The sequence below is a fragment of the Microplitis demolitor genome, chromosome 6 (genome assembly GCF_026212275.2).
Source record: "Microplitis demolitor isolate Queensland-Clemson2020A chromosome 6, iyMicDemo2.1a, whole genome shotgun sequence".
NCBI lineage: Eukaryota > Metazoa > Arthropoda > Insecta > Hymenoptera > Braconidae > Microplitis > Microplitis demolitor.
In genome coordinates, this window is record NC_068550.1 from 1,025,265 (window position 1) to 1,040,139 (window position 14,875).

Consider the following 14,875-nt stretch of genomic DNA (forward strand, 5'->3'; position numbering starts at 1 on the left):
ACACTTTAGCTCTTTGTCATCGATACATATGTATAAAAATATATGAATATATAGATATATAAATGAGAGATTGGAAAGAAAGCAAATGACGGGACAGCAGATGACGAATTTGATTTGCGGTTTCAACGATGCGAGTAATCCCAAGTCACCAAAAATACGAAGAGAAGAGAGGAGACGTACACGACATCCGTTTGACACGTATTCTGTTAAAGTATACTGTGCAGAGGAGACGAATGAGAATGGAAGAGAGTCAGAGTGAGTAAGAATGATCCTGTAACAAATGCATGCCTCCCTTATGCCAAAAGTATAAACCCGCACTCGGTGTGATTGACATATTTTTTGTGGTTCTCTCAACTCCTCGGGGCCACTTTGCACTACTCACCGATCATAATGTTCCTGTCCTTACTTGCTCGACTCAACTCCATTCTACTCTACATGCTGCTGACTAAAATCCTATTGCTTACCTCTAGTATTTTATACGCTACTGCTTTTATTTCACAATCTCCTTCATCTCTACTCTGCCGTTTCCACATCACAATGCAACACACTTTTCTTTTATTCCCATTTATATTTTCAAACATATATATATTATATTATATTATATTATATTATTACAACACAATACTGTACTTGTAGATCTACTTAAACAATTTTCCACATCAATTATTATGTTTTTCTATCCCAGTTTGTTTGTGTTTAGCAAAAAAAAAAAAAAATAGTAGAAAATCAATCGAGAAAAATTTGAATTTTAATAAATATTCAAAAATGCCCGCCAAATATTTGAGCCGCTAATTATTTGTGTCATAATTGAATAATTTTAAATCTCCCGGGAAAAAAACTTGACACATAAATTTAAAAAAGTTGATCACCTGAAAGTAAGTAATTACTGGGGACTCATAACCGATCTCTCCTTCATCAGCTTATAATTACAGTAAACAAATTAGTTAACGCATCTGTTGTAACACGTACGAAAAATCCAATTTGGCAGAAATAACCCGGCAACACCTTAAATGCAAACAAAAAGAGCAAAATGACCGATAATTGGGCACACGATTACCCGATAAAGTCCTTAGAGCCTGATTCACCTCCAACCGGTTTACTTCTTTTGCCTCGACTTCAATGCACTTGTTCTCATATAATTACTACAAGGTTTATTATCCTTAGCACTACCGCGGACTTTAGTCCTCCCCAAAAATAATAAAACCGATGTTCGAACCACAGAGAAGGTATTTTCCTTAATTATTAACATCTGAGGCCTCATCATGACCCAGCTCGCGGCAGAGTCCAGAGCCGAACATCCGTCGGTTATTTAAAAACTTATTCACATAATAATCTACCTAATACTTATATATATACATATACATATATATTACGTTATATTACATTATTATACATTATATATTATACACAAAAATATCGCGTAAGATTGAAAAGGATACCGCGTAATGGCGTAACTGGCAAACTGCAGCTTGCTTGTGCCCAAAGGTGTAAAACTTTTCGTATATCAATTTAAATATATACATATATATCTATATATATTTTTATTCAATCCGTTCAGATGAAGACTCTATTTATTATCCGATAAAATGTTTGTTATCATAAATTGCCAGTTTATTTTTTTTCCCAAAAACTTGATGCAAGAAATGAAAAAAATATATATGTATTTATGTATATATATATATTTAATCGAATGAATAAAAATATTTAAAGTAAAATCGGTATCGGAACAGGTGCAAACAAGCATCTGCCTAATAGGTGCGTCGGCGAATAATAAATAGCTTTTTATTACATCAAAATATATATATAAAATATAAATAATTATTTAAAATATATATATTGGTATCACGAGTCAAATTAAAATGAAATAATGGGATAATGTAAAAAGACTTTTGTTTTAATTTTCTTTTGTAAAATAATTATTTAAATAGAAGCGGCTTTTGTTGCCGGTGTGCTTTTATATATATATATTTATGTATATATGTATGTATGTATGTAGATATATGTATTTTTTTATTTTATTTTACTTTTACTTTTTGTTTAATGTGTGGAGATCGCAGAAGTTAGCAGTGATTGGTGTGCGCAGTACCGCTCATATTGATGTTTACAATGAAACAAACCGCGCCGTCGCAGCTTTTCAGGCTTTTATATCATATGCACACATTATTGCTATTGTTATTGTTATTGTTTGGTTTTTTTGGTTTTCAGGTAAGGCTTAATTATAATGGAGATCGCTCTGAGCATAAATTACGGCAAGTGATGAGGATAATGCGTTAAGTGCACCAATGCCTTTTTGTACGACTTTATTTTATTTTTTATTGTTTATTTATCAAATGGATTGTTTACTGTTTTTTTGTCTTTTAATTGGAGAGCTTTTGCTTCGGGCTTAATGAAATGGGAAATGGTATTCAGCTTTATTAATTATTTTTAATAATGTTACATTTTTTACTTTACGTTTTTTCATAATTTCAGTTTTTTTTATTTTTTTTTTTTTTACTTTTTAAAAATGACTTATAAATTTTTTGAAAAATTATTGAGTGTGATTTTTTTTTTATCAAGTGTTAGGTTAATTGATTGTTGGACATATTCGAAATATAATAAAAGTAAAAATTTATGGTAATTTTGAAATTAAAAAAAAAACTGTATTAATGTCAAAAAAAAAAAATAAAATAAAATAAAAAGCTGATTTATGGATAATATTTCTAGACGTGTGAAAAAAAAATTTTGTAATTAATCGATCTTAATTTCAATTATTAAAATTGAATTAAGGAGAGTGGGTCAATTTTGGGCAGCGTCAAAAAATCGAAAATTGAACAGGAAGGAAATTTGGACAAGAAACGGATTTGTAATCCAATTTCTAAGTATAAGTACTGGAAAAATAATCTGAATAGATCTATTGACATCAATACAGATCAAGGAAGATCTCGTGACACCTAAATAATTTTTTCCAGGTCCTAAAAAAAAATTAAAAAAAAAAATTGTAAAAATTTCGAGCCACGAAAAAAAAAATTTTGATTTGTGAATAAAAAAAAGGTAGAGTACGACTCGCAAAAAGAAAATGAAAAAATTGTAAAATAAAAAAATGATTTAAAACAGACAATAACTTTAAAAAAGTTAGCATCAACATCAATATGTTTACTAGGGTAAACTAGAGTACCTCAGGGAGTCTATCCTTGCTTTAGTCCTGTAGTACACATCGTACAGTAAATAGTATGTATGTAGTGTTGCTCCTCGACAGCATACGCAAGCAAACATAGCTCTATAAAGCTTGTATTGCTATGGGTGGTGTAAGTATAAGTGTGCTGAGCAGAGAGTGGCATCAGCATCAGCATCAGCACAACCAGAACCAGAAGCAGAAGCAGAAGCACGGCAATAGCAGCAGGAACAGGAACACAGTATAAATACGTCGAGGGTGCGCGTGAGCGTCTCATAATGCACAGAGTAGAGAAAGAGACGATCGAGATGAGATCGAGCCAGAGCGATCGAGATGGAGATAAATGTAAAAAGGCAATACCCGCGAGGAAAGAGGGATATATGCATCCAGCCACCAAGCCTAATGCGCATTTCGTGTCAACGGGGACACGCAAACGCCTACTCCTTTCCACTGTCTCCAGCTCTCTCGCTCTTTCTCTTTACTCTTATGTCCGGAAAAAAGAAATTGCTGCGATTTCTCACTCGTCGCTTTTATAATGCCCCTACCCTCGTCTTTTTTTTTTACTTTTTTTTTTTTTATATATATATATATACATATATATAAACTATAATACTTTACACTGCATCTACATCGGTAAAACGGCTGGTACAAGAAGAAACTGTCAGCTAGACTTGATGCTCGTCATCGTGACATATGTTTCTGGAAAAAATACATTAAACATGACGTTTTCACGTGCATTTTACTTATAAAAGACTTTTTGGATTGTCGATACTAAATTTTATAAAAAAAATCCGCTGGAAAGTATTGTCATTATTTTTTTTTCTAACGAAAAGAGGCACGTGGACAAGGACTTCCGGTATGTTGAAAATTTTTAATGATGTACAAGGTCCGAAAACTGGTGGTACTTGTTAACAATAAGGCACTCGAGAGTCTCAAGATAATGGGCACGTGCTTCAGATAAGACGCTGCTGATCATTTCTCGTTTGATCGCGACATGGAGGTAATTAATTATTTTGTTCGTGAGAATATTTCGGGCTTGGAGAAGAAGTTTACGAGGAGGGCTGGAAAAATATTTATTTTTAAATAATTGTGAAACTATTTGAAAATTTTTCGAGACTGACGAACTTGAAAATTGAAAAAAAGTTTTTTCCATATTGAAATTGATGTTTTTTCGAAAAATTTGGGCTTTTTATAGATTTTTTGAAAACTTATAATTGTTAAGATTTAGAAAAATGATTTTTTCAAAGCGAAATTAATACTTTTGATGTAATAAATCATTTTTTATGTTAACTCATCTCGAAAATCGAGAAAAATTTTTTTTCAAGCACATTAGAAATTTTTCATAAATTTACTATTATTTTCAAGTTCGACGAACTTGAAAATTGAAGAAAAGTTCTTTTCATACTGAAATTGATGTTTTTTCGAAAAATTTGGACTTTTTGTAGATATTCTGAAAAGTTATAATTGTTAAGATTGAGAAAAACGATTTATTCAAAGCAAAATTATTATTTTTTATTTTTGCTCATCTTGAAAATCGAGAAAAAAATTTTTTTCAAGCATTTTAAGAATTTATAAAAATTTTTATCTATTTTCAAGTTCGATGATCCTGAAAATCAAAGAAAAAATATAGTTTCGGAATATTAAATATTTTCCTCAAGTTTTTCACCTCCTGCAAGTTTTCCAAGCCCTCAGAATCTTCGAGCTAGAGAAAAAAAATTTTCAAAGCTTTTCCAGCAGAAAACAGGAAAGTAAACTATAGTAAAACTAATAGAAGAAAGCTCGGAATAAAAGCCAGAACTAGATGTCTACGAGTCTATAAAACGAAGAGGTGGGACGCGTAAAAAAGCCAATACATCCAGAAAACCCATACAAGTGCTACATGGAGGACGTGCGCTGATACGACAACCGTGTGTCCAACGTTTCTCCTCCGGGAACGATCAATGATAGGCCGAGGGGACGAGTCACGTGACCTTGCCGCGGGAGTTCGCGCAATGCATCACCAGCCAGCCCTCTATCCACCCCAACTACACCCGCGAATACTTAAACTACTTACTTTAACCCCGCAAGTAACATCCCAGGTACACCATTTGCCGACCGATAACTTGATTTTCATGCCTCCTTACAACCCTCGCGTCCGACCACTCGCGGCACAGGTTAACGATCTTTTAGCTCCCTCTCCCCCTCTCTTTCTCTCTCTCTCTCCATTTCGCCCCTGCCCATCTCCAGCCGCTACAATTCCGACAATGCTCGATAATTTATCGCCTCGAGAATAATTGGTATCCGTTATAGAACTGTTTGTGGGCCAAACTACCGTCGCCCTTTCGAGACAAAATTCCTAAAAAGATTTTAAAATCCATTCTGCAGAATATGAAAAGATAAAATAAAAATAGGGTAAGTCATAGATAATTTAAAGGGGCGTTGAAAAATATTTTACACGACGGATGTGGTGATCTCGATTCAATTTATACCTTCTCCCTACGATTTCCGGCAAAACTAAGCTCAGATCTATTCCATATCTGAAACTGCGACAATATTCCACTTAGAAAATTTCCTGTTCTGCTACATCTTGGACCCGTTTCCGGATTAAAACGTGAAATATTGTGGTAAGACCACCGGATTTCGTCGCTAGCTGAGATATTGCCCCGAAAATGTACCAGCGGAGGTCAGAAATTGTTGAAATTGATTAATGGATTATAAATTTTTTAAATGAATTGTGTGTAAGCTGAGGAAATTGATTTTTTGTACTGCAAAGATAGATTTGCTGCGTGGTTTCGAGACTTTTTGTTTGGGGAACTCGAAAGAGGGAGTAGTTGGTGGATTTAAGAGAAATAATGTTATAAAGAAGGATTCAGCGATGCGGAAAATGTAAGGATCAGGAGCAAGATGTTTCAGCGAAAAAGTTTCCTTCGAACACGGCTATGCTTTTGGGCTTCTTTTCAGTTTCGGATTTGTTTGGAAATTGTATAACATGTTCATTCTCTTCGCCAAAGGTATGGAATGTCTGCCTAGGAAAATTCAATTTTAATTGATAATCAATCGATCTGAATCGGTAGATAACATTCGGAAATCTGCGATGGCAAATTTTCGGACGGGAATTTTTGGAAATACGGGAGTTCATAATTGTATGAAGGGAGACTGTTGGGTGACTGTTTGATGAGCGCGCCATCTGACAACCAAACTGCGAGGAAGTCAGAGAATTGAAAAAGGGGTTGGTAAAGCAGAGATTTGTTCTAACGGAACGAATGTGGGTAATGAGGCTGCTGACGGCGGCCTTGGAATCAGCAGATGTGGCGAAGGGAAAACGATTTATCAGCATGTAGCCTAAACGGCATTGACATTACACAGCGTTGATTATGGGCTGGGTTCAGGAACGCAAATTTTGAGGGCAGGAACTGATTACTCGAAATGAAATATAGGAAATGTGGACTGAAAATTAAAAATGTGACTTAATTAATGATAAATTCATTTACAGACTTTATTAATAATCGAAATATATAAAAAAAATTCAACTTAATGCATCGGATAATATCTGCTGTATCTGTATTTTGACTCTGAGCTTCTTTTCTTCGGGGACTTCTCTCAGCGCGGGCAGCAACGATAGCAAGAAAGTTTTATCCAGGCTCTCTTCCGTCGTCCTTTCGTCCAGGTTCTCTTTCTTTAACTCCATATGCGTGCTTGCTATGGGGTCTAACGAAGAGTCGGGATTTATGCTGGGGGCCGATTCTTCGGACAGAGGATCCGAGGGTAGCAAGTACATCTCGCTGTTCGTCGGCATGTAGATTTCTATTTCATCAGTCTTTCCGAAGGCTACATTGTATTTGTCATCTTCCATGTTCTCGTCCACTTGGACATCATTGGTCGATGGTTCGTAGATGACTGTCGAAAATGTACTAACAAATTTAAATAGTTTAAGTTAAATAATTTTTTTTTGGAACTCAGAAATTCATAACCTATCAAAAAAATCTATAGGAATTCATATAGGAGTGTATGGATTTACATAAAAATCTATTTAAGAAAGCATGGGTACCTAGATTCCCATATGGAAAATTACTCTATAGGATCTTGATGCTTTTTATGGTATTTGTATCAATAACGTGACGCTTTTTGTTAATTTTTATAATTCCTAGTCCATACAAAATTTCCATACAGATTTTAATATGCTGTGGATTTCCATAGAAACCCATGTGATCTATGCTAGATTCCCATATAGACTTTTTTGATGGGGTAACTTTTCAGCTGTACTAATTTTTATGAATAAGTACAGCTGTTAATTTCGAATTAAATTTTTTTGCTGAGTTATATATTAAATGATTAATATTCTTATAATAAACAATAGTTACCTCTCCGATCCAACAAACGGTTTTAAAAAACATAAGGCCTCATAATGCCTGTATCTCTCCTTTTTGTTGTACTGATCACCCAATTTTTCTTCTAAACGAATTTCTTTGGCAAATTTCTCACGCGCAAGTCGCCATCGTTTTCTTAAGTATTTTTCTGAAATATATAATATTCAAATATTAATATTGCTTTAATAAATTCGTATATTTTCTTGATATTTGCGCCGGGAAAAAAATATTTTAAAATTTTCATTAAATTCTGCCATACCAAATTTATGATTTTTTTTTTCCAGGCACAAATAGGCTCTTAGATAAAAATCATTGTTGTACCGTGAATGAATTGGTCTTTGTAGGACAATTCGTCCCAATAAGGGACCATTGCACGACAAACTTGTTCCCATGCATCTAGTCGAAATGATTTCGTATTGCGGACATTTAATTGCGGATTGTATATCTCTGGAAATTGCCGGACTTCATTTATTAATTTTTTAGTGTTTTTTACGTATCTTTTCTCCAAAACTTGAGCATAATAAGCAGAACTGCACATCGCAGGCAAAATTAAAAAATTTTATTATTAAATAAATTACCGCTTTTTTATTTAAATTCGTTAAATCACTCTTCATTAACTTTTAACTGTTTTTTATGTCAATATTGTATTTTTTTCTGTTTGAGGTTATAAACAAGTGAATTCTACATTTTCTTCGAAGTACCGCGAAGTTGCCCGAAGTCAAATTAGGCGGGAATTTTAAAACCGCTGACTTTCAGATGTTTCGAAATTCATAATCGCGCGCATATTAACATCTTTTTAAATAAAAAAAAAATTTTTATAGATAACAAGGTACAATTAGAGCCAAAAGTGCAATAACATGAATTATTCTGAAAAAATTAGCAGAGTTGCAGTTTTCGTAAATGGCAGAATCTTCGGAACAGAATTTTCGATAGTTTTTGCAAAAAATGCAATGCAATGAAAAAGTCAAAAATTTCAGCATGGCTACAAAGTCAAATGAATAGATTAGGAAATATTAAATATTTATCAGACACTTGAATATTTTTCTGGTGATAACTTTTCATGATTACGATTTCAGATATGAAATTTTCAATGTGATTTGAATATTTATCGCTTTTCAATATTTTTCCTATGAAAGATTGAATGTCGTAGAATTACTCCTTAGACTCGGGATAATTTTTCAAGGTATCATGTAAAAAAATCTGTTGATAAATTTCCTACATGCGATGTTGCCACTAAACCGCGGTTGCGGATACGATGCGGAACTTTATCCTTTACCCACAATATATATATAAATATATAGATATATATTAAACTAATTCTACGCCCTGTTGCCACATTTACTGCGGCTACAGGTATGAAGCAGAAGGTTCATACGCACATATATGTGTATATATATATGTATATATTTTCAACAGTCTTTTTTCAGAACCTAGTGGAAGGGGAAAGCCTTAAAAATTCCAGAGATTTCACATCTAGATCTACAGTATGGTCAAAAAACTACCATATGAATTTTTTTCTTAATAAAATGAAAAAATCCCAAAAATAAAATAAAACTTTCAATAGTTGATTAAAGCCTCGCAATAAATAATACTTAAAAATCTAAATTATAAATTACGAGTCAATAAAATAGTTAAATAATAATAATAACTATTATTATTATTATTATTATTATTATTATATATATAAATTTATACAATAATTTATGGAGGATTTTAAAAATTCCAATGCTAATATTTTATTTATATTATGCATAAATTTACAGCATTATTTATTATTCATCCTTTCATTATCGCTATCGATTATTTGATTCGCAGCAACGATAAAAATATAATTACACGCACTAAAAAAATTTATTGATTGAATAATAATATAATGCAATATATATATATATATATACATATATATGTATACAAATAAATAACAAGCTTTTTTTTTAATCACTCCTTGATAAAGAGAAAAAAAATTAACACCAGCTACTTATTATAATTATAAAATATATATGCATATTTTTAAATATAATATATGATCGTATATATTTTATATATTATATATAAATTGGAGTAGAGTAGGATTTATTATATGGGAAATAGGATAGCATGTGGGTTGTGATCGTTTTTACCGGCTTTTAACATAAAAAACATATATATCTATATATATATATATATATATATGTATATATATATATATATATATATATATATATATAAAAGTGGGTGTGTGTATGTATAACAATACACAGACTAAATTGTGCATTGAACATTGAGCTTGGGGTCTGAGTTCAGGCTTCGGTGTTCAGTAGTCGTCACGCTTCAGCCAAGAAAGCATCTAATCAGAAAAGAATATAAAACACGATAGTTATTCCAGACTATTAATTTATTTATTAATTAGCAGATTGATAAATAACTAAAGTAGCAAAAATGGCAGCCGAATTTTTGGGAAAAAAATACAAACTATTCAGCAGCGACAAATTCGACGAGATGATGAAGGCATTGGGTATGTACCGGCTTTTTGCTGTTTCATAATATATTATTGTTGCTAATGCGCTGTAATTATTATTTTACTATGATTTAACACATATTTATCATGTGTGATTGATTTTTTCATTAATTTCGAATGATAGAGCAGAGCATGAAAGGAGTAAAAGTAGGAGTGGTTTTTTTTAAATGAGCAATAGTTAATAGATAAATCGTATGATTTATTTTAATAACTGTAATTAGCAGGTGTGTTTTCAAGTACCGACATCCGTTTATGATTACGTATATATATATATATATATATATATATATATTTATATGCTTTTTACAATATTAGTAAATTGATAATGAATTTTTATCTTTTTTCTTTAAGCCTAACAATTAAATTTTTTCTTTCGTAATTACAAAGTTATCAACTAAAAAATATGAATCAGCATATCTGAGATTATTTTTTCACAATATAATTTTTTAAAAATCAAAAGATGATTTGAAAATATTTATTTCTTATTCTTTTCACTCATATTACTACAGACTATTAATAAAAAAAAGTTATTTTTATAAGAATTTCAAAATCTCTATTAAAATTTTTTAAAAATTCATTCCCACCTTACAGCGATGAAAAAATCAGTTAAAAATTTTAAAATATATTTATTGTTATTATATTCAATGAAAAAATTTCATTAATTTTTTTTTACTCCAAAAAAAAAAAAAAAGAAAAAAAAAATATAGCAAAAAAAAAAAGTTTTGCTAAAAATGTCATTATTATTTTTATATATTATAGATTTGGAATATATAGATATAAATTTGATATATAAGATAAATATATAGATATAAATTTGAAAATTTATCAATTAAAATTTTTAAAAAATTCCTCCGTCTTAAGGCAACAAAAAAAAATCAATTTACTTCTTTTAAATATTAATTTATTATCATAAATTTTAATGAAAAAATGTATGAATTTTTTCCACAGTAGAAATAAAAATCTATAAAAATGTAGAGCGAAAAAAAAAAATGTAAAACAATTATTTATATTGTTAGCAATCAGTCAGTCCATCAGTAACTATTATTATTATGATATATTAAATCTATAAATATATATATATGTATATATATGAGTAAGAATAACAAACTGGGCGGCAAACAGCAAATGCGAGCCCATGACACGCTATCATTACGTGCGAAAATTGACTGCAGCTTATTATTAACATTTTAACTTTATTGCATGACTGACTTTTACTGTCCACAATGTATCTCATGCTCACGATTTCTTAACAATTTACAGCCAATAAAGTTATCATCTATTATACAACAAATATTTTTAAAAAATATGTTTTTTTACACAATTTTAATATCAAACTTTTATTATAGTTCAAATAAATATCAATAAAAAGCCGATAAAATCCGAGTGCGTTTCCTTTGAATAATTCGTTTAGGTCAAAAAAAAAATAAACTTTTTAATTTTTAATCGTTAATTAAATACTTGAGTTATCGATACTCGAATACTTTCACTCGGCACTTAACTAAAATTTAATATTCATTTATTTTTAAATTTTAGCGATAAAAGGAAAGTAGACGATAAGCTGTGAGATAACAGATGATTGATCATTTTAGAGGTCAAAGTACACTCTTATCTATTTGTGCTCATTAATAATATTTATTCTTCATTAATTAACCATTCATTATTAATTATCGTAAAACTTTCTTTTTAATTCTTCACTTAATTAATTTTAATAATTTAATAATTGAATTCATAATTAAGTTTTCTTTATTAGATAAATTATTGAAATAATTAATTGATTAATTTTTAATTGAGGCTGAATTTTAAATTGCAATAAATACTAGCATGCATAAATTTAAGCAAAAAAAATCCATAATCATATTAATAAAAAAAACAAAGTGATTAATTTTAATTTTTTATCACAAAGGTGTCGGACTGGTGACCCGCAAAATGGGAGCAAGTGTAAGTCCAGTGGTCGAGGTGACCAAAGACGACAACGACATGTACACAATGAAGACAACAAGTACTTTCAAGACCTCAGAAGTTAAGTTCAAGCTCGGCGAGGAATTCGACGAGGAGACACCGGATGGCCGCAAAGTAAAGAGTGTCATAACTTTAGATGGCAATAAAATGACTCACATTCAAAAGGGAGAAAAAGATACTGTAATTGAACGAGAGTTCACTCCTACGGAAATGACTGCTGTTAGTACCTATTAACCAACACTTTGTGCCATTATTACCACACATTATTTTTTATACATTACATTCGGCACACGGTATTGGACATCTGATTCAACTTTTTAAAATTATTTACTAAACGGATATTCAATAATATTCCATTTATTTATTTAATTGTTACAATAGAATTATTAGGAAGTACTTGGCCCTTTAATTGTGCGGGTAATTTTAACTGATTGATCAAAAGTACCGTCTATCAACTCTTTTTAAATCTATATATATATATATATATATATATATAAATGCATTATGAAATAGAATATTTCAAAAGTACGAGCATGAGTATGAGAAAAAAATAATAGAAGGGATAACGACAGACAATAATGTCATGTCAAGTTTTTTTATACTTGATGATAGTTGATTGAACAAATTAGCCATTATAATTGAATTATTCACTTAATATTTATTTTAACCACTCAATACTCATGCTATGTGTATTCAATACTTATAATGTAGGTAGAACTACTGGTTAATGTAGTGAATGGACATCAATGACGTTTTAAATTTTAAAAGAGTTTAATTTTTTAATTTTATTAGTCTTATATAATTTAATGCGGACTATTTTTGAAATTAACATCGTTTGGTTTCATAGGATTTTTTTTCAATAATTTAAACCGTTTAAATGACCGAGTCTATTTTTGGCGGCGAATTTTTTTTTACGATAGAAATTTCGAGTATTTGAGACTGTAAATTTTTTAAGGAAATTTGAATTTTTTTTATGGAAATAAATATTTCATGCAAAAGTACTCTAGAAAATTAACAATGTGGTGGTTATAATACTTAATATTGATTTTTATTTATATTAATATTGTTTATATAATTACAGATCATGAAAGTGGATGACATTGTCTGCACCCGTGTCTACAAGGTCCAAGCATAAGGCAGCGGACATTTTAAAATGCCATTTTCTGCACAAAGTGCACTCATAATCAATTTATCGTTTTTTATATTATTATAATTATAATTATATTAATTATTATTATTATGGAAATTATTAAAGATTAAATTAAACAATTTTACGGAATATGAAACTCTTTGTATTCTGTTCAATAAATATCATGTGAAAGTAATTAACTATTTGTCATTTATTATTAAAATTTAATGATAATTATATATTTTTTTATTTTTTGAAGAAAAATTGACATGAAAATGAATAAATCTTGCAGATATTCAATAAAGCGAAATTTAAAATTTTAAGCTGCTGCTTTGTAACGCAAGTTACGCGAGCGCATGCGCGTTAGTAATAATTACTTTTATTTTGGAAATTAAAAATATTTTTCAGTAATTAATTAAAAAATAAATATTTCATTAAATAGAGTACACTCTTGAGTAATTATTTCAATAATTTCCTTAATTTTTATTGCCTTAATCAATTAATTACAAATATCCCGGATTATTGTGCGACGCGGGAAATTTAAATTTCTTAATTTTTTTAACTCACTTCAAAATTAAAATATATATTTAATAAAAATAAAAAATGTTCTTAATTTTTCTAAAACACAAAAATTTTAGATAAAAACCCACGTTAATATTTTTCATTTAAAAATAAAATTTGAATTTCGCGCCTTCAAATTTAAAATACAAAATTTTCAATTATAATTTTTTTAAGACTTTAAATTTCTAGTTAATAAAAGTTACAATCAATTCTAATAATTTTTCATTTAAAAAAAAATTTGAATTTTTAAATTTCGCGCCTAAAATTAAAAAAAATAAATTTTTAGGTTATGGTCACTGACAACAATCACAATAACCTGCAATTAGTTGAATTCAATATTATTATTCTCCAGTAAGTACAATAATAAATAAAATATACCATAAATAATATAGACAGTAAACTAAAAAAATATATATAATTACAGATAAATTAAAAAATGGAGGAGTCAACTGAGGCGGCAACAGTTACTACCCCAAAAAGTCTCATACTATTGGGCAGAGACGTTGCTCAAATGCCATGTTTCCGAGGAAGTTGGCTGTACGGCATCACCAGCGGCGTCGGAAGCGGGATCCTGACGTTCATGTTCACCAGCAGAGTACCTCTGGCTTCCCACGTCACCCTGGGAATGACTTGCGGGGTCACTCTGGTATATTTCTCAGTCTGCCGGTACCGATTCGCTAAAGAGGAACTGATGGCAGCCAGGCTCAAGGTTCTGATGAAGGAATCGGTGACACTTGAAGGTGTTGATCAAGAGAACAAAGTCAAAGAAATCGAAGAGCTCACGAAAAAGAAAGTTTGAATAATTGTACATTTTAGAATATTAATTATTATTTATAACGCGATATGTAAATACTAGGATTGTTAACTCAATAATCATTTTATTAATTAAATACTGTCATATTTTGACACCTGTCACTTTAAATATGTTATTCAATTAATTACACACATCATACTTATACTTAATTACTTTAATTAACATTTAATTATTTTTTTAAAATTACAGCTAATTTCATTTCCAGTACTTGACTTCTAGGTCATATATTTTGGCAGCTAAAAATTTTTTTTCGATTACTGGCATGCAGAAAATTTGATTAAAATTTTTAACAATTTTTATTTATATATAAAACTAACTGTTAAAGAAAATTCAAAAGCTTTTAGTCGATAAATTTTTTTATTTAAAAAAAAGAAGTCAATTTTTTAAATTGACCTCAAAAAATCCAAAAATAAACGTC

At 30.0% G+C, this 14,875-nt stretch overlaps 3 protein-coding genes across 4 annotated transcripts; 2 read left to right on the forward strand and 1 right to left on the reverse strand.

Moving 5' to 3' along the window:
- Positions 1–6,601: 6,601 nt before the first annotated feature.
- On the reverse strand, positions 6,602–8,289 carry LOC103575653 (conserved uncharacterized protein). 2 transcript variants are annotated; one of them, XM_008555508.3, is made up of 3 exons: positions 7,819–8,289; positions 7,492–7,645; positions 6,602–7,041 (listed from the first exon to the last, which is right to left on the reverse strand). In XM_008555508.3, the coding sequence occupies exons 1-3, from the start codon at positions 8,033–8,035 to the stop codon at positions 6,657–6,659; spliced, it is 756 nt and encodes a 251-aa protein (XP_008553730.1). In that variant the 5' UTR covers positions 8,036–8,289; the 3' UTR covers positions 6,602–6,656. The 2 variants fall into 2 exon arrangements, with proteins under 2 accessions (XP_008553730.1, XP_008553731.1); XM_008555509.3 differs by having other exon boundaries at positions 7,757–7,978.
- Positions 8,290–9,754: 1,465 nt separating this feature from the next.
- LOC103575654 (fatty acid-binding protein, muscle) lies at positions 9,755–13,278 on the forward strand. The gene is made up of 3 exons (XM_008555510.3): positions 9,755–9,991; positions 11,898–12,172; positions 13,035–13,278. Exons 1-3 carry the CDS (start codon positions 9,916–9,918, stop codon positions 13,086–13,088), a joined length of 405 nt encoding a protein of 134 aa, XP_008553732.1. The 5' UTR covers positions 9,755–9,915; the 3' UTR covers positions 13,089–13,278.
- A 645-nt stretch (positions 13,279–13,923) lies between these two features.
- On the forward strand, positions 13,924–14,559 carry LOC103575655 (cytochrome c oxidase protein 20 homolog). The gene is made up of 2 exons (NM_001414861.1): positions 13,924–13,994; positions 14,068–14,559. Exon 2 carries the CDS (start codon positions 14,080–14,082, stop codon positions 14,440–14,442), a length of 363 nt encoding a protein of 120 aa, NP_001401790.1. The 5' UTR covers positions 13,924–13,994; positions 14,068–14,079; the 3' UTR covers positions 14,443–14,559.
- Positions 14,560–14,875: the final 316 nt, after the last annotated feature.